Here is a 26078-nt window from a genome sequence, read left to right as displayed (position 1 = left end):
TTCTGTAACATAACACAAAAGTCAACTTCTCAAAAGCCTGGGATGGAGCGAATGCAAAACCAATATGAACGAACAACGTCTCGCCGGACATTAAAGGAGGCTTTACAGACACAATATACGAAGCTTATTTTACACATTAAAGTCAATCTTGTGTACGATATTGGTCGCCATCTTAAAACGAATGGATGAAATTCATTTGTTTCTCAGAACACTTTGGACAGACTTTCAAAATAAACACCAGGTTCACACTAACGAGCAAGCGTTTGATTTATTCACAGTTCATTTCCAAGTGGCTGATGAAAGTTTCATGTAAAAGCACTCTGATGGTCAAAGTGGTCCTCATAAAGACAGCTGCACGAGGACAATCCAATCTGTTTTACTGGCCATGTATTCACGGTGCTGTGTAAAAGTTTTAGGCAGGTGTGAGAGGGAAAAAATGCTGTAAACAAAGAGTGCTTTCAAAAATTTAAGTGTTAATAGTTTATTTTCATCGATTAACGAAATGCAGTCAGTGGACAGAAGAGAAATCTAAATCAGATCCATATTTGGTGAAACAACGCTTTGCCTTCATGACAGCATCAGCTCTTCTAGGTAATAGAACAAAGTTTTCGAAGGAACTCGGCTGGTAGGTTGTTCCAAACATCTTGGAGAAGTAACCTCAGATCTTCTGTGGATGTAGACGTCCTCAGATCCTTCTGTCTCTTCATGTTATCCCAGACACACTCCATGATGTTGAAATCAGGGCTCTGTGTGAGCCACGCCATCACTTCCAGGACTTCTTGTTCTTCTTTACTCTGAAGATAGTTTTTAATGGCTTTAGTTGTATGTTTCATACACCTCAATCATACACCTCCCTGTTGGTATCGCATGATGGATAAGTATCTGCCTGTATTTCTGAGCACTGAGGACCATTAATTCTGACCAAATCCCCAACTCCATTTGCAAAAATTCCGCTCCAAACTTCCCTCCACCAGGCTTCACTGTTGTCTGCAGACACTCATTATTGTACCACTCTCCAGCCCCCCAGTGAGCAAACTTCCTTCTGCTGAAGCCTTACTTCTAAATATTTCAAATTTTGACTCATCAGTCCAGAGCACCTGCTGCCATTTCTTCTGCACCCCAGTTTACCTGTGTTTTCAGAATCAGTTTCTGTACATAGTTGTGTCTCTTGTCCTCGTTTCCATTTCAGAGGGATGGATTTTTAGCTGCATGAAGCTGCATGCTTCCATGAAGAACACGTCTAGTCAGACTTCTCCAGACAGTAGATGGGTGTAGCTGGGTCCCACTGGTTTCTGCCGGTTCTGAGCTGATGGCTCTGCTGGACATCTTCCGATTTCAAAGGGAAATAAGCTTGATGTGTTTTTCATCTGCTGCACCAAGTTTCCTTGGCCGACCACTGCATCTAAGATGCTACAAAATCCCTGACTTTGCGTAACACACACACACACACACACACACAAAACAGAAACAAAGCAACCAATGACACTCTGACCTCAGCCTCTTTGTCCCATCCACTCTACCACCGAACGCATTTCCCTTCCTCAGCGCCTCATCATCTCCCCTCCTATTTACCTACACTTTATCTTTCTTCTCCTTCAATTTAATCTCTCATTTGCCACCCTCCTCCATCAGCCTCCAGCCCCGTTTCACTCCCCTCAATCTCACTTTTTCCTCCTCTGCTTCCATTGCTTCAAATTAACATCTGCTGACTGGCCTGCTACTCCAATAACCTGTTATACCCAGCAGGAAGCTCTGACACACAGAGACGATCAGCGTATTTGCATTCACAATAATATGCCATTTATATTCCAGGGCCTCTGAAAAGTGTTTATGAAAACCCTGAATATAGCCTGTATATGCTGTTACAAGCAGGCATATGAATAGCGCACTCCGTTGGGTAGCTCTGCTTGGAGTCATGGAGCCTCACACATTTGCACACATTTTCACACAATGGCCAAATTGAAGCGCCGCTACCGAACGCTGTGGGGGAAACTGGAAAACGTCTGCCTTCGCCTGCATGGCGTCCAACGCGAGGCCTTAGCTGGAATAAAGCTTCTATTCAGAATATAAATGTTAATGCTCATTCACTGACTGACACAACACACACACACACACACACAAACAGTCTCAGGCGGCGGGGCGGCGTTAACGACAATTGTGACTGACAGGATCATTAAAACCACTAGCACAATGCTACTTATCTGTGCACTTGACACCTCATTGAGTATATAGTGTGTGTTTTGTGTGTGCTTGTGCATTTAATTTCCTTAGGGGGTTGAGATGGTATTTGTCTGGAGATGCGCATTAGTCAACCTCAACTCCGTTTCCGCCTTCTTTCTCCAAAATAATAACGTCGTCCTCCACCCAGACCCAGCTCTGCTTGTTATATTAAACGCTGCTGCCCTTCCCTCTTCAACTCCAAGGGAAACTGTTCCATCTGCTTCCTCCTCGTTCCTCACACTAATGTAAACTCAGAAGCCGACACACACACACACATACACACCCACAGGGTTTGGGCCAAAATGCGCTACCGTCAAAATAATCTTCTTAAAACATAAATGATCTAATTACGACAACCTTCGCTAACTTACCCTCAATATGATTAAGAGCTGAATCAATGTTTTCATCAGACTTCTTCATTTTAGATCGTATAATATATGTAATTTGTTTCTAAGACGGTCAAGCTACCGTATTAACTGTTGGCCTAGCCAGACAACTGGTCTTTCATAAATTTAGCAAAGATGCCATGTTTTTTTTTTTTAAAAAAAAGATGAAATTGCAAACAGTTTTTGTTGGCAAAAATCCAACAACTTAATATTATTAAAAGGCAAAGAAAGACATCTTCAAATACTTCCCTAAAAAACATTGCTATCCGTTTGTTTACCCTCGCTCCCACCGCGCACAGCCCACCGCGGCTAAAACACTGCTCACTTATAGATTTACAGATCTGACAATAACTGGTGCCGCGCAGTAAACAACGTTGGCAGGAACCTGTGTCAGACTAAAACTTTCCTACCCGCTCTTGTTCGCTGGCCTCTCCACCTCCACACCACCCGCTCGTTCATCGATCCTCAGAACCATCCGGCGTCTTTTGTGCGTTTCCTCATCCGCCCGGGGTCGGACTATTCTCTCACCAGCTCTCCTTTTTGCTGCCCTCTTTTTGTCAAGGTCTATTGACTTTTCTATTTGTGAATGAATGAGCATTTAAGGACAGTTTGAGTAGGTGTGTGCATCCACAAAGTGCTCTGTCAAAGCAGCGCGCGCACGGGCATCAATTCCACCCAGTGCCATCCGCTGTAAAGCACACTTGCAATTAAATCCGCAACTAGGTTGAACAAGTGGAGCATCCACACGGAGGCACACGGTTGCTTGTCATGCTGACAACAGTCCATGGCTCAGTTTCTTGTCCATCCTTCCATCGCTCCATCTCTCTGTCTGTACACTGGGGTTTTAATTATAGGAGCACAGAGGAGCCTCATTACGCTCAGAGAGGAGAGACTGAGAGAGACAGAAATGAGGGAGACGGGAGGATACAGGCAGAGAGGGAGATGGGATCAAGAGAGAGAAATCTGATCTCTTTGCAACTGAAATATTGAGTATAATAATTCCAGACACAGCCCGTTGTAGCAGGAATTAATCAAAGCACACATTCATTAGCCGAGCCTCTTTATCAAAACCAGTGAGTATTAGTGCCTATTTGTATGATTATGCATGTGTGTGCTCCACATCTTCAGACTTCAAATTACCACACTTGCAACACAAAGGAGATCATCGTGGTCTTAATGTATCCTCATACAAGGTTGGATCTTTCGAATTAACTAAGCAGACACATATATCATGTTAGATGAGTAATGTGCATGCGATATTGGCATCCACACTTCAAGGTTTACATGCTAATAAACGCACCACAGGGAATGCTGCGTCCTTCGGGGTTGGTAAATAATCCGCCGGTTGTTTAACCAGCTTGTGGAGAGGTTAGGAGAGCTAAGCTGCTGTGGCATCTCTGAAAACGACGAGGCTTGTTGGGGTTTGTCGGGGGGGCTCCCATTCAGCACTTGTGAGCACCTACCGGGACGAGACATGAGCTGGAAACAGAGTATCCGAGGTGTCCTGGAACAAATCTGATCCTGGGGGCTGCCACTAACACCCCACAGACCTTAAGGGATCGACTGCAAACGCTTTGCTGCCAGACACCTCAAGATACCTTGAAATTTAAGGCCTTCCAGAGTCGAAGCTTTTCGGAGGCATTCAAGGGCTAACTAACATTTGAGCCAGGTGTTGGCTCGTAATGTTGTGGCCATCAGTGCAAAGGATTTGTTCCAACGTTTCACTTGTGACTAAAATAAACCTCTCTAGTACCTCAGAAAAAAATACAACCATTGGCCCAAGTTAGAGCTGGGCAGTACACTGGTTCATACCGAATACCAGTATATTTTCAAGAACATTTATACCATTTTCAATGCAGCGCTTCTAAACACAAATGGTGCAGCCCGGTCACTTCGAGGCGTGGTGAAGACGGAAAGGTCCAAAAACTGAAGCAGCAGAACGAGAGGATTTGTGCCACAAAAAAGATGCCATGTAGGTTGTTTTTTTTTAGGGTGATGTCCCTGATTTCTGGGTACAGTCCCTACTTTGGATGACCTGTCCCCAATTTCAGCTTTTTGTGAATGAGAAAAAAGAATCTTGGACACAGAATACAGTTATAACGGTAGCCGTGCTGCTATGATTAAATAGGTCAAAATAAATGAAACCATGATTGTCCCTGTTTCTTCATTTCATCTCGATAAATTTTTTTTTTATCTGTAAAAGTCCACATTGGCAGGCAGTGCTAACACAGGGCCATGCAAACCTGTTTTACTACTAGCGTGATATTATTCTACAATATTTAGTCATCCTCACAGTAACATAGTCCATCTTTAGTTAATCTACTGTAATTAATTCCTCTCTGAACTAGTAGAAAACACTGTGATACCGTCAGAATTTTGAAAAATACTGTGATATACATTTTTTGGTGATACCATCCTACCTCAAGTCTTGGTTTTATATGCAAAAGAGTCCAAGAAAGTACCATACACACTTTCTTGAATGATAGAGGAGACTGACTCATAGTAAGCTTGTAGTTACAAGTTGCAAATGAAACTAATTTCATAAACGGAAGCTTTCCGGTACATCTAGCTATGTTATATTTGAGAGCAATCTCAGATGGAATATGTGGATGCTGTGCAAGAATTCGGAGTTGCCAGAACACACTGAAGTGTATGAAGCCCATGTGGTGCTTCCTTTGGTGTTACAGTTTCAAAAGAACCTATTTAAATCTGCTTTCTGCACCAAGTGCCGTATCTGGTTGCCTTAAAACAAAAGCATGCACAAATAACAAGACCAAAATAAGTTTCTGTCCCTGCTGAAAGCCGCTTGCTGTTTTCACTGATACTCTTCTGCACAGCGAGGCTGGGAACATAGCGCCTGGCGCGATCAGAGCGAGGAATCTGCATCAGCTGGAATCAGAAGATGAGTGGGGCTGCAGCTCCTTTTTATTCATTCAGCGCATACATTTCCTCCCACCAAAATGAAAAATGTCCACCTCAATTTCTCAAAATCCAAGGTGTCTTTGTTTCCTCGTTCAACAACTGTGCAACAAAGAGAAAAGTAGCAACTCCTCCACATCTGACAAACTACCGAGAGGTACTTTCCGGGCTGTCACCGTGGTGACACGCCCCACCCATCACCTTCAGCCCTGCACATAAAAAAAAATGAAAATCTCATTACTATAATTATTTCATCTATATCTTATCTTTTAACACCATCTTACACAAAATCAAATTAAAACGTGCCCTTTTTTATCCGAGAGCCGCCGCTGTTGCCAATTACAGTGCAGCACTCGCTAAAAAGATTCTCAACACCGAAAGGCCCCTATTAGCTAATAGGAGAAAAAACCAACAGACAAAATCTGAGCGTATCCGTGAAATCTCTGAGCCATTTTCATCTCGCTGTTAAATAAAGAATATTGGCAGCTGCTTCCAAACATTGCCATATTTTCTTGCTGGTAATTAATTAAAAGCAGCCATATGAGAGGGAGAGATGGAGGAAGATTTAGTGTCACTGTTCAGTGCCTACACCTGCGCGCGGATCAGAAGGTGGTGGATGGCTACGCCGCATCCAATTTGGCACTTGTTTTGTTTTCAGGGGTCGCCAGCCAAAAAGTCGGAGGAAGAGTCACTGCTGCACACTTCTGTCTGTGTCCCTCGCTCACCGGCTCCACTGGAATCTCCAGAGATGTAATCCCTAAACAACACTAGAGGCTGCAGACTGTCTGCTCGCACGGATCATTACGTTGCCATGTTGGTTAGGAAGGTTTCCGCGGCGTTCCTTGAAGTCCACCAAGGCATGATGCAGCAGAATGTAAAACACTTTGAGGGCTGCGACACTGGAAACAAGCAGGCAGCAAACGAGGAGACAGGGGATTCTCCGACTCTGGTTTTAAGCTTTTAAATGAGGGCTGGCAGGTGTCGGGGTCTGTGACACCGTGACACACTGCAACACGCGCAAACGCGCACTCTGAAAAGTCCATACACACAAACCGTGTACGTTCCCTCAAAAAAAAAAAACACAATCACACACACTCACTCTCCAGGGACACTAAAATACCTCCAATTAGATGCGCCACAGAGCAACTGGGATGGGACCTGGAGCATAGACATAAACACACACACACACACACACACACACACACACACACACGGTTGCTCAGACACACAAACAGCGACGCACACGCACAGAAAGATCCACAGCAGGTTCTCGTTTAAGAGTCAGCGATGTGGAAAGGAAACATCTGGAAGGGAGGGAAGACAATTAGAGAAAGATACAAATGACACAAAGACGCCCCCGTACACAAAACAACAACACAAACGCTGTCACGGTGAACACGCTCTGACACGCGCATATCACACAGCGTTAATAAAACGCTGATTTCTTTTTGAGCTTTTGGATGTTTGTAAGTGAAACTTTCTCACGTGCGGCGTGAAACGTCTTCTTTTACATTTGCTCTCTTAGATGATCCTCAGGTCAGATCAGTCTTTTCTTCAGCTCCGGACCAACACCTCTCCGTCACCTCTCAGGGCTGCAAACCCCCGCTCGACGGAGGAAAGGGGGGAAAGAGGATTTAACGGAAGAAATGGGAGCGATACCAGGGGAGAGTCCGACAGGAGACGTAATCAAACTCAGACACAGCTCTCTTCCAATCACCAAGCCGAGGTAATCAAACTCAGACTCCCACACCCTCCCCGACGCACACATGCGATGAATGATTAAGGTTATGAAAGGGTGGAAGGTTAATGCACACCGCAGTGATGCACTTGGAGCCAATCCCTCCCTTCGGCTCTCTCCAGCGTCCGCTTTGCATCACGGTCTCGTCTTGTGATTGCTCCTCTATATTTGCACTCTATTCAGCAACATCGCAGTACACAGTGCTCGAGAGAATGATTGCCTAACACCACTGTTCTTTATTCGTCTGCATCGCTTCTGCGTGCAGAACTATGAAGGAAATTTTCAAACAGCTGCTTCCATCTTTCTTGCTTTCCAGACACCTTATTTCCGGAGACTTTCGTTGGCAGGAGTTTGAATTAACTCCTGCCAGTGCAGTAATTACAGAGGTACAGTACAGTATGTAGAGCACTTGAAATGAAAGATTTTACACGGAGAGTTTACTAGTCGGCTCGTGACAAGAAGTATGAAGAAGCCTTCTGTGTTCTTTGGAGGGAGTTCGGTCCAGACTGACCTAGGTAACACGACTAAGGGTGTTTCTTTGAGAGTGGAGGTTTAGAAGCAGTGAGAGAATATACGATGCTGTTGATGTCTGTGCTCCTAACCTTACTGAAGTAAAGCAGGGACGGGTATCGTTGAAACTTCTGATACCTTTAAAACGGAGCTGGTGGTTAAAGAATGGAAAACATATAAACTTTATGACAAACTGTCATAAGTATCACAATAACAACAGGAGGCTATCAAAGAGGGCACATTTCTCTGCTTTAAACAAAAAATGATATACATCATCAGATGTTTAATCATATTTAATCAGGTGTCGCCTCCCTTGCACAATATCTCCTTGGAGCACTTGCTGCAGGTTGCAGAGTCTGCATCTTTTGAGGTGAAGTGCACCCAAACTTTTGACCGTTTGGCCTTTTGAAGGTTCACGTCCATGCAGGCGAAAAACTGACGTGATGTCACATGCATTATTAAACATTCAGTGGCACCGTAATCCGCGTTGCTTGCTTTTCGGTCTGGTTATGGCACCGAGTATCGGTTCCCGTCCCTAAGGTACTGAAGCACTGAACGACCGGTTAAAAGGAGGCACTCTGTACGCATGTGATAGTTTAAGCTATTTTTGTGGTTCAGCATTTTTTAACAAGTGTGACATTACTGTCTTCCCTCCAGAACAGATAAAGGCAACTGATCAACTGCGGAGCCTGAGGCTGGGATATCATTTAAAGTGCCTCAGTAATTATAACAGTGTGTACTGTACACGTCCGCCACAGCCTCCTACCCTCTCATTCCTCTTCTTTGTCACACTTTTTTCTCATCCCCCTCGATAACCTGCATGCCTTCTCCTCACCTCTCCTGTTGTTATAGATACAAAATCCACGGATGTGGGATCAAAATGTCTCCACCTCAGCATTGCGTGGCGCCTGAGACCGTTCCTCGTGCCTTCGTTCTGTGAAAGGCATGTGTTTGACGACGACCGGGGCCTGCAGAGAGCTGTATAGATTTGTACTTTTGTGCGCGTGTGTGTGTGTATTTGCATGTCTGCGAGTCCCTGTGCTGATCTCTTTGGGGACGTGCTGCTGCTCTAATGGTCTGATGTACAAATCTACAAAGACCTCCACTGCTGTGAAATGAACAGAAGCACACAGACGCGCACACACACACCTCTCTGGGCAAGAGGGAGACCGGCTGCTGTTCTGATTGACAGGCCGAGCTGTGTGTGCATGTGTGTTTGAGCGTGTGTGCGGCAGAGAAAAGATGATTGCAGGTATGCTCAGTTAATTAGAGGAGGCCATTAGAGCACCTCTTCCTCCACGATGCAAACGTACACACGCGTAAAGACAATCACACGAGTGTATACTGTGACTAATGAACCAGAGGCGCCGCTTAAATGTGACCCCTCCCCGCCCGGAGCGGCTGCAGAGATCTGATTCGCTGTGTCGACTGTATATTCAGACATCTTCCCCTTTGAAATTCCACCTCCATCAATCTGTCACACTTAGTCGGCGGTGATGACCGGCTGACGGTGTCGTCTGCACTGCCATATGTAGCTGGGTGGTGATAAAAAAGCACCGGGAGCTGTTTATTTTGGAAGGCAGGCTGTACTTGCAGTGATTACAGAGTGTGACCTCTCACCACGCTGCCGAGCCGCTATCAATTGTGGCTGTTCCAGCTCGACCACAGATGACAGTTAGTGCTTTTTATTTTCAGCAGTCCAGGCCACACTTACAGAATAGCGGTCAGGGACATGCAGATAATGGATCTGTCAAGTAGGCAGGTCATACAGCTGCCTTTCTACCACTTTTCTCAGCTCTTACAGGCTTTATGGATTAGCCAAGAAGGCTTTGAGGGTCAGCCGCGAGCGTGACACACATGTTGTACGAATGTGACAGCATCTTAACTCTCGGCGTAGGAAACGCACAAAGCGCTTTCACTGACAGCAGTTCTGTCACTAACAGGCTGTTGGTCATATATCCTCATCCATCTTGGTTCCTCTCTGATGAGCACAATGCTCGAATCAAAGTTAGAAAGGGGAGAATACAAAATAGGTGTCTCATTTAGTCTGGCGGATTTAGGAAAAAGAAAAAGAAAAGACAATGTTTTGTGAGATGTGACTGACAGCTATGAACTTGTGTTTTCTGATCCTGTACGGGCTGTTTAATGGACAGGGAAAGAGAAAATAGAGAAGACGGGAAATGGTGGAAGGAGATGGGACAGGAAATTGGTATAAAGAAATAAGAGGTCCAATTTACCCGATTTCATTCATGTGTGGTCTTGTGCCAGTCGATCCTGTGATGTTTACTTTCATTTGACCTGAATTCCCCTTAAATTTTACTGATATACATTACTGCAAAACTTTTAGGCAGGTGTGAGAAAAAAGCCATAAACTAAGAATGCTTTCAAACATGGAAGAGTCAATAGTTTTATTTTAATACATTAAAAATGCAGTGAATGAACAGAAGAGAAATCTGAATCAGATCAATATTTGGTGTGACCACTCTTCTTCATGACAGCATCAGTTCTTCTAGGTACTTGAACACAGTTTTCGAAGGAACTCGGCTGGTAGGATGTTCCAAACATCTTGGAGAAGTAACCTCAGATCTTCTGTGGATGTAGACGTCCTCAGATCCTTCTGTCTCTTCATGTTATCCCAGACACACTCCATGATGTTGAGATCAGGGCTCTGTGGGGGCCACGCCATCACTTCCAGGACTTCTTCTTCTTCTTTACTCTGAAGATAGTTCTTAATAGCCTTGGCTGTATGTTTGGGCTCTTTGTCTTGCTGCAGAATAAATTTCATACTCCTCCCCATTGCATGATGGATAAGTATCTGCCAGTATTTCTCAGCATTGAGGACCATTAATCCTGACCAAATCCTCAACTCCATTTGCAAAAATTCAGCTTTAAACTTGAAAGGAGCCTCCACCATGCTTCACTGTTGTCTGCAGACACTCATTATCGTGCCACTCTCCAATCCTTCAGTGAACAAACTTCCTTCTGCTGAAGCCAGATATTTCAAATTTCAGTCCAGAGCATCTGCTGCCATTTCTTCTGCACCCCAGTTTACCCGTGCTTTCAGAATTCATTTTTGTGTATAGCTGAATCCCTTGGCCTCGTTTACATGTAATGAAACATGGATTTTTGACTGCAGCTCTCCCATGAAGACCACTTCTAGCCAGACTTCTCCAGACAGTAGATGGGTGCAGCTGGGTCCCACTGGTTTCTGCCAGTTCTGAGCTGTTAGCTCTGCTGAACATCATCCGATTTCAAAGGGAAATAAGCTTGATGCAATTGTACCTATAAAGATTGATGCTGGTTTGAAGGCAAAGGGTAGTAACACCAAAATATTAATGTGACTATTTTTGAAAGCATTCTTAGTTCACAGCATTTTTATCCAACACCTACCTAAAACTTTTACACAGGAGTTGCATTGAAAGGTCCAGTCTGACTCTAATCAACTATTTGTTTCTTCTTGAGACAGACCTGCCACTAACTACTTCTTGAAGAGTAGTTTAATATGTGGTGGAACCATCTAACATCCCTCGCTTTCCTACTTGCAAAAACCAACCAATGGATTGGATAAAACACAAATCAATGAGTTGTTTCCACGTTTCGTTGTTTCTAATCTAACATCCTTTCACACCTTGCACCTTTTAATGTATTTTTTGCTCTTTGGCTTCTCCCTCCAATTTTTATTTAATTCCCTGTTCCACCCCGGTGTCAATAACAAATAACTGAATCGAATATGCCCTTCTATAGCCAAGGATATTTACCCAGGAAATGTTTACTGTAGGAAAAAACACACCTATAAACAGAAACAAACACACCCACAAGTGCACGCACAATGTTTATGGTCGAGACTGATCAGTGAAGCCTAACTATACCCTTACCATTCCTAAAAACGCCCAGGGGAGCTTTTCATGCTGACAGCTGTAACAAGGTACTGCACCTGTATTTATGTGATTGTGTGTGTGTCTGCATTTGTGACAAAGGATGCCGAAGGATACAACCCCGTAAAGCGAATCTAATTAAAACTATATACAGCCACAAGGGACAGAGCGCTCCCTCCTTGCCTCTGACTCTCATTTAGCCACAGTGAGCACTTCAGCTGAAGGACTGTTAGACAGTGGAGTCGGTCCTCGGGCCTCAGAGGACAGCAGATATAGAGAGGAGCATGCAGCAGTAAAGAGATTTGGAGATAAAGACCGTGACAGAGGCGGGAACACAGAAAGGGGATAAAATTCATCAAATTTTGCAGTCCTTTGAGCGAAGCCTCCGAAATGAACAAGGAAACGCTTGTCATTCAGAACAGTGAGCGGCATGTCAGCATGGATATGGGCTACGCCAGAGAGTTACTTAATAATTGCATTTTGAGTTGCTTCTGGCCCTTAAGTGGACAAAATAAAATCTGTTGCTCTCCGCAAGGCACGATGGGTTCAGGTAAAGGGTGATTATAAATGGATGGTGCTCATTTGTTAACAACACCGTCAGAGATTCTTCTTTAACAAAACAACATAGTTTCATTCTACAAATTTCAATCTTTTTTTTTCAATCATATTAATAATTCAAGCATTTCTTCTCGGAGTCAGGACCTCCAGTATTTCAGTTGGCAACTAATAAGTAGTGCACGGCAAGTTGTTTTTCTAATTTGTCAGATACGTCTTTTATCAACAGTTCATATCTTCTGCTGCTCATCTCATTGTCAGGTTGTGGCTACATTACGGGTTGTTAACAGTAATTAGGATGCCACTCAGATGTGCCTCCTGGGCCAAGCTATGAATGCTGATTTCATCTGAACGCACGAGCTTTGGCTCTTCTTTTTATTTTATTTATTTATTTTTTTTGGTAAACAGGATTCACACAGTGTTGTGCACGTCCACAGTAAACACGAACTAGTTCAAAGTTCGGTTCGCACAGATTGAAGTGAACTGGTTCATGTTTTTCAGTTGGATTTCTTTTGTCAGACCCAGAATAAACATTTTATGGGAAAAAAAATAAAATTCCACCAGGGTCTGTACTGCTCTTTACAAATAACTCCTTAGATGTTTGTGTAGAATAACCCCTCTTCACACAGTATTAGTTTTACCTGGAACATCCTGTCTGATCTTACCCCCTACGTCTGTGTTTCATGTGGTTCATTCACACGGGATAAAGTCTTACTCTCATTTCCTTCTTATGCACTGCACAAGAATGAAAAACTAAAGAATGACTTTTGACTTTGTCTCCCCTCATTTACGACACATCGTTATGGCTCTGCTACTTTCCGCCTCACTCCACTGCATGTCAGATACGGCTTTAATTATTTTGCAAATTACAACAGATGATAAAAAAATATATACTTTTGATACTATTTGTCCCGCAGAAGAAATTACCGTCGACCTGTCCGTATTTAAATCAGCTCCACCTTTGGAAATGAACACATCAGTGCTTGGTTTAATGATTTCACCTGTTTAATCTGTGAAGAGTTCAGCGACATCCCGACTTTGTGCGCTAGTATCTGTCAGAACTCTGACTCGTTACACAGACTGCTCCATCAGGAGACCTTGATCTTAAGGATCTTTACTGGAGTCAGTGGAAGCAGGTTCAAGGACTCGCTGATTCATTCTGAAAGCGATGGCGTCAAGAGTACTTATAGCAGAAGGCAGAAATGGCAAGGAGATCAACCCAACCTCCAAACTGAGGACAAAAAAAAAAAAAAAAACAGCTAACCAAACTGAACGAATGTGTTACTCCTTAAAGGTGCATAGTGGTGTAGCATTACACCAGGCCAGACGATTCACACGTGATTAAGATCACAGACGACCTCCAGCGTTATTACAAGTTACTGAAGGTCCCGAGATAAAACTAACTACCGGTAGCACCACGCGAATACATGTCTCCTGAGGTGTGGGAGGCTGCTTCTCTTCCAGTGGCACCAGCCCAGTGATGCCGTTTGCCCGTAAAATCGCAAAAGTCAAATGACTGCTGTGTCAAACTTTTGTTTTTTTCTAAACAGGAGTGAATGTCGTTATTTCGATCCAGACTGAGCGAAACTCACGCCTACGCTCACACTTGGAAAAATTATGCATTCAGTTCAAAGTTCACAAAAATACGAATGTCGTTCATTGAGCGTGTTCATGCACAACACTGGATTGAGAACTATTAAAACGACACCAAGCCTCTGTTGCGCCACTCTGCACTTCCACCGGCTGTGCAAGTGTGTTTGGCTTGTGCTTAATCACCTTAACCAGCCACACCTGAGAAGACTGAATAAAGGGCTTTGTTGAAGACGAGGAGGAGGATCAGTTTTCAGCTACAGGAGCTTACCATGTCTGACCCGTCGTGTTTTTGTTTCAAAAGCTGGTTAAAAAAAACATCAAATAACCAAGTAGAAGTGACTGGGGAATAGTAAAGCCCTTGTCACATAGATTACCTGCAGATTAAACCAACGTGAAAATGGTTCTTTACCTGAGATGCTCAGGTAGACCGCGGGACTCGTCACATTCTCTCCCGTCACCTCGTTCACCGCTTCCACGTAGTACCGTCCTGCGTCTGTTGCAGTTGTTGCCAAGACAACCAACTGATTGTCCAAAGCGATTGCTCTGTAGGGGCAGAAATACAACACACACATACAGCAAGGATTTAGCACCCAGCACAATAACAGCATCCACGAAGTGAAACATGCCTCCTTCTAGCGGCGCTCCGTCTGAGACAGGAACACTGCTCAAACTAAGACGCTGTCAAGAGGAGAGTATTTGGTACATGGATCATTTAGAATTCATAAGGGGGAAGGAAACACTGAATACAAGCATCAGAAAGGAAAGAGGATTCAGAGAGCTTAAATAAAGCTCTCCTCCTGTCTCAGATTGATATGTGGCTCATTTTGTGTATCTGGCTGTTCTTGTTGTTTGTGTATTGTCTTCTGTTCTCCCTCCTTAACGCTGATCCACCCTCACTTTTTCCCCCACTCGTACCAGGAGCAATCAATATGGCAGAGGCATGCAGCACGCCGCCACACGAGCACGCACCATCCCAAACACACGAAATCTAAAAATTGTTCTCACTTGAGCACACACAGATACGGAGCACTCGCTTACAAACAGATTCTGTGTTGCTTTTCAGTGGGGAATAATAGGAAGGGTTGACTTTGGAGGGGGAGGCGGTAGCGCGAGGCAGTCGAGGAGTGGGAGAAAAAAAAAAAAATAAATATTCCCGGCTCAGTCTTTCACGTGTTTGAACTTGTCTGTCTGGAAACAGATGCTGTAAGGGAGGAAGCGCAGGATGATGTTTTTAGTGATGCTACTTGTGTTCTCAGCATGTCAGAGGACGAAAATCCCCCACAATATTCCAACCTGTGAGCCGACACTGAAACAAAATCAATATGACCAAAGTGAGAATAAATCACGTTAAAGTGAGATGACTGTCTTTTATTCCAGTAGACTCAGTCCGTTTCTGTGGCTTCTACTACACACACCGTACGATGGGCTCTCATTGAAAAGAAAAAAAGCGCTTTACATAAATAAAACAGTCATGGAAGAAGGAGAGACTACAACTGTGAATACTGGAGGTTTACATACAAAATCTTTGGTTGATTAGACATTTTATATCCATTTTTTTTAATTCCCCCTACAAATGTAATACATATTAACATGAATCCAACATATTTTAGTTTGCAAAATGCAAAATAATGATGTATCTGTGAAGGTTCTCAGTCATCCAGGTCATGGTAATCCAAAAAAGCGTTGAATAAGGTCAGCTGGACTTGTAGAATTTCTTGAAGATGTTTCGCCACTCATCCGAGTAGCTTCTTCAGTTCTGATAAACTAGAGAAAGTGAGTGACCCCAGTTTCTAGTCTAGCAAGTTTCGGGTGGGTGTTACCCACAGAGTTTATTCCTATTTAAACCTCAATTTCCCACTAGTTTATCAGAACTGAAGAAGCTACTCGGATGAGTGGCGAAACGTCTTCAAGAAATCCTACAAGTCCAGCTGACCTTATTCAACGCTTTTTTGGAAAATAATGATGTAGATTTATAAATAGCACTAGGCCGAGTTTAATATAGAAGTAAGTAGGGGAAGCAGGGGAAGTAGGTAGGGGGTCCCTACTTAATCTCTCCATCAGTTTTGGGGACCTTGGCCTGAAATACGTTGAAGACCCCTGATGTAGCTAACGCTAGCTTCCGCCAACTGTAACGGTGATTGCTACGGTTCGTTGATGCAGCCAACCACAGAGCACCATGTGTCGGGGATGGGCTCATCTCTGGGGGGGGGGGGTTATTTCCCCACATGACATCAAGAAGTAAAAGGCCTGTTTGAGCACATTTGCTAAAAAAAAGTGGAGCGAGCAAGTCGGAGAAGCGATGGATTTTTTTTTTTCAATTCTGGGGCCTCATACACAGCTATGGGGACACATATTAAAAACAACTTAATATCTGACCTTTAAGTCTGCCATATGATCCTGATCTCAGACAGAAGAGAAGAGAAGAGAAGAGAAGAGAAGAGAAGAGAAGAGAAGAGAAGAGAAGAGAAGAGAAGAGAAGAGAAGAGAAGAGAAGAGAAGAGAAGAGACAAAGTATTGTGGGGTGTGTTTGACAACTCTTCCACAAAACGCGCTCGCACACAGACAGAATTCCTCAGGTCTAATTTTATTCATGTGATTTCCCAGGAGAACATCCACAAGAGCCCGAGTATCAAGCCCGACTCTGACACTCTGTTAGCGTGGCTGTGCGCCTGCGTTCCTTCTGGTGTGTGTTAGCGCTTTAAACCACATCTCACTGCCTGAAATAACCAAACCTTTCCCCCTGGTTCCTCTCACTTCTTCTGCAGCAAAGATGGATTACGCTTCCTCCACGAGGTCCATAAAGCCCCGCCCATTTTATCAGCTCGCGTTACCCAGCACATGCTGATTAATAGGCGGCAAAGGCTTGTCTGCGCCTGCCTACAGTGTCTGAGGAAGCGGAGAGCCTGGGAGGTTGAGGGAATCTAAATCCACCACGTTAACATTCAAAGTCAAAGGAGCTCAGTGGGCGGGTGTGTAAGAACGCAGTAAGACCAATTAAGATAGCATATTAACATCTAAGCATTTGTTGAGTTAAAAGAAGCGCTCACGTGGCTCCTTCCCGCATTTACATATCCCATTTATATGTACTATTTACATGTGAAATTACTTGTGATGACACAGGCTGATGGCGACAGAGATTTGCTTCATGCTTTGCATTTGTTCCAAATTGGGAGGTCTCAGGCTTCATTTCCCATTAAATCTTCACATAGAACTTTCATATCAAAAAGCAACAGAGGAGGAAAAAAAAGAAAAAAAAAAAGAAATATGCCAATAAGAAGTCAGGCAACAGAGATTAGAGGACGGCAATCCATTTAGAATTCCCTTCAAAAAAATAATAAAATGTCCTGAGTCGGTGGAGACTAGCTGGAGGGTGGTTATACAATCTCATCCTAAGAGTTACAATATAGTCAGACGCACACACACGCACGCGGGCACGCAAATAGGCGCTGACTTACTATACAGGGTTGTTGAGACTCAATGTAACCTAACGTGCGAATTCAACATCTTCTTCTATATTTAATTAAACGGGACAAAAATTGTTCTCAATTTTAATTAGAGACAAACTCAATTGTAAAACTGTGCATATCTCTGAACGTGTGTGTGGAAGACAGTCCCAGTCTCCCACGGCAGAAGAAATTAAATACAGCAATCAGCTCCGTCCTACCCCCTTCTCCTCCTGCCTTCCTCCCCTGTATCCGTCCTCCCCATCAAATAATAAAAAACAACCTCTCTGACTCATTCTCTCAAATCCCATTTTCCACTCTCGCTCAGATTACAATCTGCACATTTCTGTCTTGGTCTCTTGCAATTTTCTTTGCATCTATCTGTCTTTCACACTATCCTCCCCTCTCCTCCCTCCATACAGCAGCCTCTCCCCTCCCCTCCCCTCTCTTCTTCTTACCCCTCGCTTCTCTAACTGAATAAAGCACCAAGCCAGATCGGTCTTTCATTTAAGTGCCTGGCCCCGAGACCTAATAAACACTTGCGAGTGTCCGCAGTGCAACACACACACACACACACACACACACACACACACGCGCACACACACACACACACACACGTGCACAAACACACACACACACACATCCAAGTGTGCCAAGAGCTAATTAGCACACACATGTCACAGGCCAGAGGATGAGCGAGGAAGTCGCTGTGAAAATGTGTGTCTCTTTAATATGTACAGTTGTAAGTGTGAGTGTGTGTGTGTGTGTGTGTGCGTGTGCGTCAGGCCGGCGGGGGACTGCCTCTCCTGCCAACGGAGCCCACCCCGTCCCTGTCTGCCCTCCTCCTCTGCCTCCGATAGGCAGCGTGCCACCTTCTTAAACCACAATGCCTCTGACACACACCGAGGCTCGGGGTGGAGAAGTGTGGCGGCGGCGGCGGCGGCGGTAGAGGGGGGGGCAAAGAGGAGGAGGGATACTCCACTGTAAACCCAGTCCAGACAGGCGGCGTTTTGGCAGCTTCATCTCCACCATAGCGAGCGCCAGCCAGCCAGCCAGCCACCCACACGTTACACTGCACACACACACGCACACACACACCTACTCACACAACCAGCAGCACAGTTGGAGCCATTCACCGCGCCTGGCGGCCGTTTTCGCCGGATGTTTACTCTGTTGTGTAAGTCGGCGGACACATGAATACTTTCTCTGTGGGGATGATTGATGGTTAACGCGCGGCGCTTCCTATCTGCTGAATGCCGCGCTGTGCTCGCCGTCTGTGGACCCGTGTAAATCCTGCTTAAGTGTTTCTCAAGCCGGGGTATTTTGTTATTACAAACTTTACATTGAGCTGAGGTATTCAAACTTTTTAAGCATTCCTGCCCTCAAAATTGCCTGTCAGCTTGAGTTGTGGCGCGCTGTCCTCCGTCCCAAAGTAATTGGTAACTATAAAGCTCAGCCGCAGAGAGTGCACTGTTTTGACTGCAGAGGGGAGGTGGTGGCTCCCGTGCCCTATTCATCAATAAGCCGCGATGGCTTTTATGTTTGCCGTGTGTTTTCCTTCATCTGCACAACCGCGAACAAAGGCCGACATAAAACACACACGGCAACTGCTAATAACCGCATATGCTTTTAGTGTTATGACTGGGATTTGTTCTTTCCGTATTTATAGACGCTCAGTGCGGATGGAGATTCATGTGTGGCTTTGTTTGCGTCTTTTTTCTTCAAACTTCATCGGTCTGTGTGTGAGCTCGGATATGTTAGTTGGCTTGGATACACACTGTTGCGTGACTCACACAGCTAGCGAACGAATGCCTGCCAGTGGTTCCTGTTGTGGTATTTTGGGGCAAATTGAGCAGAAAGAGAAGCCTCAAAGCCTGGAAGTCTCAAATGAGGTATGGTCTAGTCTACTGTAGTGCGAGAGTGAAGGGAGAATTAGGATGGACCGGCGGTAGCGACAGGAGAAAAACAAGCAGAACTTAAGTTTCCTACAAGAGTCGGATGTAGTTTTGGGAAAAAAATGATAGATGTGTTTTTATAATGGGATTAAACGCTTAACCGAGTTAAGACTGAGAACTGGACCACTGCCAGTGGCTCTTGACATGCTGCTGCCAGTGGCTTGACAGTGACGGCTCCAGTGATTTCCCATGCATAGTTGAAATGAACCTATTGTTAACGCAGCCTGGGGTTGGAGATTTATTTTACAGTATATTTGCTGAACATTCGTTAATCCCTTCGCTCGAATGCAAACGCTCAACAAATGTATCTTTTAAAAAATAAAAAAAATAAAAAAAATGCATTTGTTTCCAATTGCTAAAACGCTTAACCTACAGGCTAAATTAAGTTTTAAAAGTTTTGTTAAATAATTGCATCATTTGTGCTGCTTTACAAGGGATGTTTGTTCTGCAAGAAAGACGACTGTCCGGAATTATTACTGTTTCCATTGTAGTACGTTTTTAAAACAGGCTGCAGCTACAAGAACACATTTCACTTTGCATTGCACTAGGTATAACTGTATTTGACAAATAAAATATTATCTTATATATATTAAAAAAACATCAGTATGTTTTTATTCTGTCACAGTGTCTCACAATTGGACTGTCTCTGGCAAACCTCCAGCAATTAACCCTCATATTGTGTCAGGGTCAAATTTGACCTGTTTGCAAGTTAAAATGTGTAAAAAGTGCATTTTCCTTATTTTTAAGGGGACAAGGCTTCGTGATACAAGAACAATTCACACTCTTTTTTTTTTCTTAATGAAAAACAGTGGTGTATTCAAAGATGAAATGTGTATTGGACCAAAAATAACATTTAATACAATGCTTAAATGGATAAGAATACTGGATGATAAACATTAACACCCACTAACACAAAGGATGTGGGCAGCGTTCTAACACATCATAAGGATCACGTTAGTGGTAAATGGTCTTTTACCTTTGGTACTTATATCACTTTACACTCGCAGTGACACGTCTACCCAGTCGTCCAAACGTGGAAACTGAGAACACCTCGTGGTCTGGTGTCTTGTTCAGGGACACTCTGGAGCCGTACAACCTGCTTCCCCTCTGGTTGATCCCCACCCTGCTCCACCTACCGAGCCACAGCTGCTCCAGCAGCAGTAATCTGAGTAAGAGACCCGAAGAGCACTTGGGCAGTCGTTCCAAAACATATCCTAACTGAATCCCTCAAACCCCTTAAAAACGTGAAATCTCTGCTAGTGTGGCATCTCGCAATCAACAAAAGGGAGGAAACACAACATCTACAACACAACTCCTCACATCTCCATAATGAGCTTGTTGGAGCTGAACCAAATGAGAGGAAATAATAGAGCGGGACTGCTGGTGCATTACAAATGTGCATCAACAATTTAGACGGCCTGGATTTAGCCTAGCTCAATTAAATTACGGCCAAAATATTTTGGACCAAATTAAAACGATGAAAGAGTAACATTCACGTTTATTAAGGGCACTCGGTGGACAGCCGGAGCAGTCAGACCGAGGAGCGCGTGTGGCCTGAATGATATGAAGAGCCAAACTAAGCAAACAGACATTTAAACGTTGCAGCCATGTGATTAAATAACGGAAAATGGACCGTGGCATTACGCTGGTTAGGCCTGGCTCATTCGTTGGTGCAGGTCAGTCCAAATGTGCTGGACGGGGTTGAGGTCAGGTCAAACTGAAAAACTGAGCATTTATGGACTTGGCTCTACAGCTGGAATCTTTTCTTTTTTTTTATTTTGTCATTGATTTTTTTTTTGTTTTGGCTTACCCCAAAGAGGTTTTAGCCAGAGCCAAAGGAAAATCACCAGCGCCAGGACGATAAGAACTGACCGTATGAAATGCGATTCAAATCGTCACAGAACGTCTTAACTAGCAGTTTCTCAAACAACGGAGCGAAATCTTACACACGGAACTGGTTTCTGGATGAACCACAATGTTTTGATGGCTCCACTGCGAAGCAGGCGCTAATGGGATCTCAGCTTCACTGTCCAGAATCAGGCTGTCGCACTCCCGGGGTGATTTTAACACTCGTAGTGTATATCAGCTCAGATTCATTTACCGCTAAGGATGAAAATATCCAAGGGGGAGGGCAGGGATATAAAGCAAGGTATGTTTCACCCTTTCACCATTTTTTTGTTTGATTTTTCTTTTCTTTTGGGGGGAGAGGAGGTACAACAGTGATGAAAACGAATGTGATTCTAAGATTTTAACGGCCCATTCACTGACTGGCAAAACATTTCCCTACCTTGATGCGTTACACACTCTGCAGTTCCACGACTTCTAATTAAGGCAGTGCCTAAATCACCGGCTCCCATCCTCAATCACCTTTACAGTTTCTTCAGACGGTCAAACGGACACAGAAAGGCAGACCTTTCTGTGGTCACTCAATAGCCTGGCCAGTCGCCAAAGCCAGTAAAGTCCTTCATAAAATACGCACACACTCACAGGAGGAGCACAGCCGGGTATCCTTGTGCACACACACACACGCACACACATACGCTCACACACAGCCTAGGGCCTTCAGTCCGAAAGTAATTGGTGTGTGTATATGAGAAAGAGAGGAACAACGAGAGAGTCGGAGTTAGGGAAGGCTGCTGGACAGGCTGCATTTGTTTAATGTCCCCTGGCATGGCCTGGGGGAAAGGCAGAGAGAAGTGGAAAGGCAACGGCACAGGAAAGGAAAGCAAAGCAGGGCAAGGGTGAGACGGAGGCAGGGAGAGAGGTGAGAGGGGTGAGGCTGGATACTGCGGAAATAAAAGAGGGAGTCTGTTTTTTTTGTTTGTTTTTCTGTCCACTCACTGTTTGTTCAGGTCCATGGATCACTTCCTCTCTACTCCTCTCATTCACATACATGCACACAGAAACGTTTTTCACGGTAAAAATATCTGTCACAACACAGTCACATATTAAAGCTACAGCACGAGAGCACATTCTGAAGACTGAATGGATGGTACGAACTCCTCACATTTGTGTGTGTGTGTGTGCGTGTTCAGCTGAGTGCTGTAGTCCCATTAGGTGGATGGATCTCCAGACGAATGGCTATTATCCTAATTAGCACTAATTATGTCTGCTTCCAATTAACCACACAACTGGCGGTGACTTCTCTCTGTGTCTCTCTGTCTCTTTCGGTCTTCCTCTCAGCCGTACCCACCTTAAAACGCAGCCTCTCCCAGGTGCTCGGCTGCACAGAGCGCACAATCCACACACTTGAAAATTAGACGTCATTTTCCAATTCTGGTTCACGCGACTGTCTGAACCTGAACCCGAGACCCCGCGATTTACTTTCTGCTCTCGCAACCCAGGATGCATTTTTGTGAACGTCTCTTCACACATACGCGTGTGATTTCCCCGTTTTTTCACAGTTTGCTGCTGTTTTTGTTGCCGTTTTTTTTTTTTTTAATGGTCAAAACTGCGCATGAAGCGGTCAAGAAAACGACTCATTGTTCTGGTAAAGCCCCGATTAAACACCTACACACACACTGAGGCAAAAAATTGTGTAAGTTAAATGTCATTAAGGAGTCACTACTTTAACACGACCAAACAAAATGTCTAATTAAAACAAAAGCAATCTCGATGTAACCTAATAAGAACTGCAAAGTTGTGTAGCACTGTTTAAACTTTCATGGGGCATAATCGCACTCTTGCTTCTGTGGTTGCTCGCCATTTAGGACAAACATTGTGTGTGCAAATATATATGTATATATATATATGTGTGTGTGTGTACACAAAGGGTCACAGTGAAGCACGGTCACATGTTGCTATTGAAATGTAGACAAATTGCTTCCTGTAGCTTTAAAGGTCAGTAGCAGGAGAAGTGAGTAAACAAGCTTAATGCTGCCGCTTGATTATCAACACCAACACAACCGCACAGTTACAGCATCTCCTGTAAAACAGGGGTTCTTAACTGATGCACTTGTTACCATGGCGATAGGAAATCAATGCGACACACACACGCACACACACAAAAAGATTCTGCCTACAGGCGAAAAACATTTGAATTTGCATTATTCTGCAGCAAAACATACACATTCGATCTCCCGTCGTGCACAAAGCCTGCTGCTACATTGTCGGTGAATGCGTCAGTCAGGCTGACCTGCTCCTTCCACCAGAGCCGTGCACAGCAACGGAGACCGCTGTGTGCGCGTGCGTGTCTGCTTGAAAGTGGGAAAACATTTGAGAGCACAAACTTGGGACGCGGCTCCAAATAAAAGGCGCCGCGGTTTAGGGTCCAGCAGCACACGTTCTGTGAGTATACCTCCTCCTCCTCATGTGCATTTGAATTAAAAATGTCCAATGAAAACGCAAAAACGTCAAAAGGAACATGCGTGAAAGTGTGATTTTCAGGACCAAAAGCCGTTTCGCACCAAATTGCAGTGCGCCACCTGCTCAGCATAAATGCTAGTAAATGCTACTTCTCAGGCCCGACTGCACCTACTGCGGTGACAGCAGCTTTCTTGGAGCTTGGAAATTGCTCAAGAGACACGGGTGCAAAATGAATGGGTGACACGAGTGTGAATGCACAAAATCAGAGGTCTTTGTGGGCGAGAGGAATGCGCGCGCGCGCCTCGCCGTGCGCGTGCACTCGCCACGGTGCCAAGCCGAGGTGATAATGGCGCGTGGGAAACCTGTGGCACGGCCCAGAGGAAGCAGAGCTTTCCACGATTGGGACAGCTACGTGTTTGAAGCAAAGCGCAGGGGAGGGGGGAAGCGTCGGGTCGCCGCCTTAAACGGCGGGAACGCGTTCTCGACTTAAGTCCTAAACACGAGACTCCCGCGTGGGTACACGAGCCGAGAGGCTAGCACGCGGCAAGCCAGAGTGTAATTTCCCTAGAGCGGGAAGTGCTAAAATGTAGTCTTTATTTTTGTCAGTGGGAGAAATGAAACGCGTGACCTTCTGCTTATTGATCCAGCTCTCTGATCTCGAGGATGTAATCTTTTGGCTCTGATATTAACCAGTCAATCAGCATTATGTTCTTTTTTGTCTGGCTATCCTGGGGATGCTTGGCTTAGGAAATCTAAAGCTACATCTACATTGGGGGGAAGACGGAGGCGAAACGCGGCTGAAGATAACCTCTAAATAAAGAAGTGTACGTACGGCGTGCTTAGCATTTCCTTAAATCTTTTCTCAGATTGTCTCATCTGTGTCTCCTGCCGTGGTAATCACCTGCTAGCTTCTAACAGAGTGTCAAACCCCAACCATCATCAGTCACTCTTCAGTGCACTGTGTAATCTCTCGCTCATTCTCCCCTTTGGTTTCTCTCCCTCCGTTTGGTCGATAGGTTAAGAACTCCTTCCAGTGACGTGTGTGTGTGTGTGTGTGTGTGTGTGTGTGTGTGTGTGGTGGGTATACGTGTGCACGTGTACAGTCTGGTCAGTGATGGATGTGTGCGTGGCAGGTAATTAAAAGTGTGATTAGTGGATAATTAAAAGAGGTCCCTGTCTTTGGAATATTTAACGACTTCAGACAGAGGACGCGCTGATACACGCGCGCACACTCAAGTCAGATGGTGGGAGTGTGTTGGTTCAGACAGTAATGGGGGAATAATGATTCTTGAGATGATAAAGCATACACGCGGGGGGGGAGACACAAGTAGAGAGGGAAACGAAGATAAAATAAGAGGAAGAGAACGAGGGAGAGAAGCAGATCAGATATAGACAAAAGACACTGCACCTTTCAAAGATACGCGTCCGTGAAATTAATCATCATCAGCGGGAGCTGCACAGACCGGTCACGGAAAAACACAGCTGCACACTCCTCTCTGTCTCTGTCTTCCCTGTCTTTGAATGATCAGCTCTGGCAGAAGCAGATGCTCTCTGGCAGACAGGGTAAGATGAACTCAGACTCGGTAAAGATCCGGGTCAGGCACAGGCGTGAACGCACGTATAAACGGTGGCGTCGTCTGTGTAAAGGAATTAGAGCTCATTTTACGCCTGGATTTAAAACGCGATCACAGCCCATCTTAATTGTGGTATCGGAATGTGGCGTCTGCACCGGGAGCTGGACGGCATCTTCACACTCACTTTTAAGTAGACGTCGAGGTGATATAACGGCAGCCGCGCTCGCGAGATCGCGCTCACCGGCAGTAAATGCTATCTTTAGTGTGGTGATAACGACAATCACCAATCACTGCCAGCGTTGTGTTTAGCAAGAATAATGGTTCCCGCGTTCACAATCAGTATTTTAACTTTTGCTAATTAGAAGTCTACAAGTGAGACGGAAAAGGAATGACAGTAGTTGTGCAAGAAGCCGAAATCCTACTGAACTCATTTTCATTTTGACAGTGATACATGAAACCAGCGTTAGTATAATTCTTTCAAAGGATGAAATGAACGAGGTATTGTAATCTTAAAATGGCAACCTGCTACCAGGCACTAAAGAAAAAGACAGGCCATCTTCATTGTGCTTCATCTTTGGGAGACAACAAATATCTGCAGCACATTTTAAGGCAAAGCAACAGTAATTTCATCCAATAATCTCCAATAAGATGGTGAAGTAGGCAGCATAAGACAACACTGCACCCCTATGCATAACTAAAGACAAACATGGTGGGTATATGGGACCGGAGTAGCTTTTTGAACCAATCAGAGCTTTGTACGCGAGTTGTGTTTGAGTATATGCTGCATGTATTGATAACAGTCAATGAAGGATTCAACCAACACATTTTTCAAAACAAAAAAACAAAAAAAATAAGATGTCTTCTTATTTTTTAACTGTGTGCCAACTTTTATTACCCAAGAGCAACACCACTTAGAGTGATTCTGACTTTTGTTATAGAAACTTCAGAGTCTTGGCTTTCAAAAGAGACCAACACCATGCATGAGCTCCACAATGTTCATGAACA

At 44.5% G+C, this 26078-nt stretch overlaps 1 protein-coding gene across 2 annotated transcripts in view; it reads right to left on the bottom strand.

Moving 5' to 3' along the window:
* The window catches only part of LOC125004304 (protein sidekick-1-like), a 243981-nt gene that overhangs the window by 103854 nt on the left and 114049 nt on the right, over positions 1–26078 (bottom strand). For both annotated transcript variants that reach the window (XM_047578816.1, XM_047578817.1), the window contains exon 5: positions 14206–14339. In XM_047578816.1, the coding sequence (XP_047434772.1) occupies positions 14206–14339 (134 nt within the window). The remainder of the gene's footprint in view (positions 1–14205; positions 14340–26078) is intronic.

The sequence above is a fragment of the Mugil cephalus genome, chromosome 2 (assembly GCF_022458985.1).
Source record: "Mugil cephalus isolate CIBA_MC_2020 chromosome 2, CIBA_Mcephalus_1.1, whole genome shotgun sequence".
NCBI lineage: Eukaryota > Metazoa > Chordata > Actinopteri > Mugiliformes > Mugilidae > Mugil > Mugil cephalus.
Note: the sequence above shows the minus strand (reverse complement) of the source record. Positions and strands in the feature narration are given on the sequence as shown.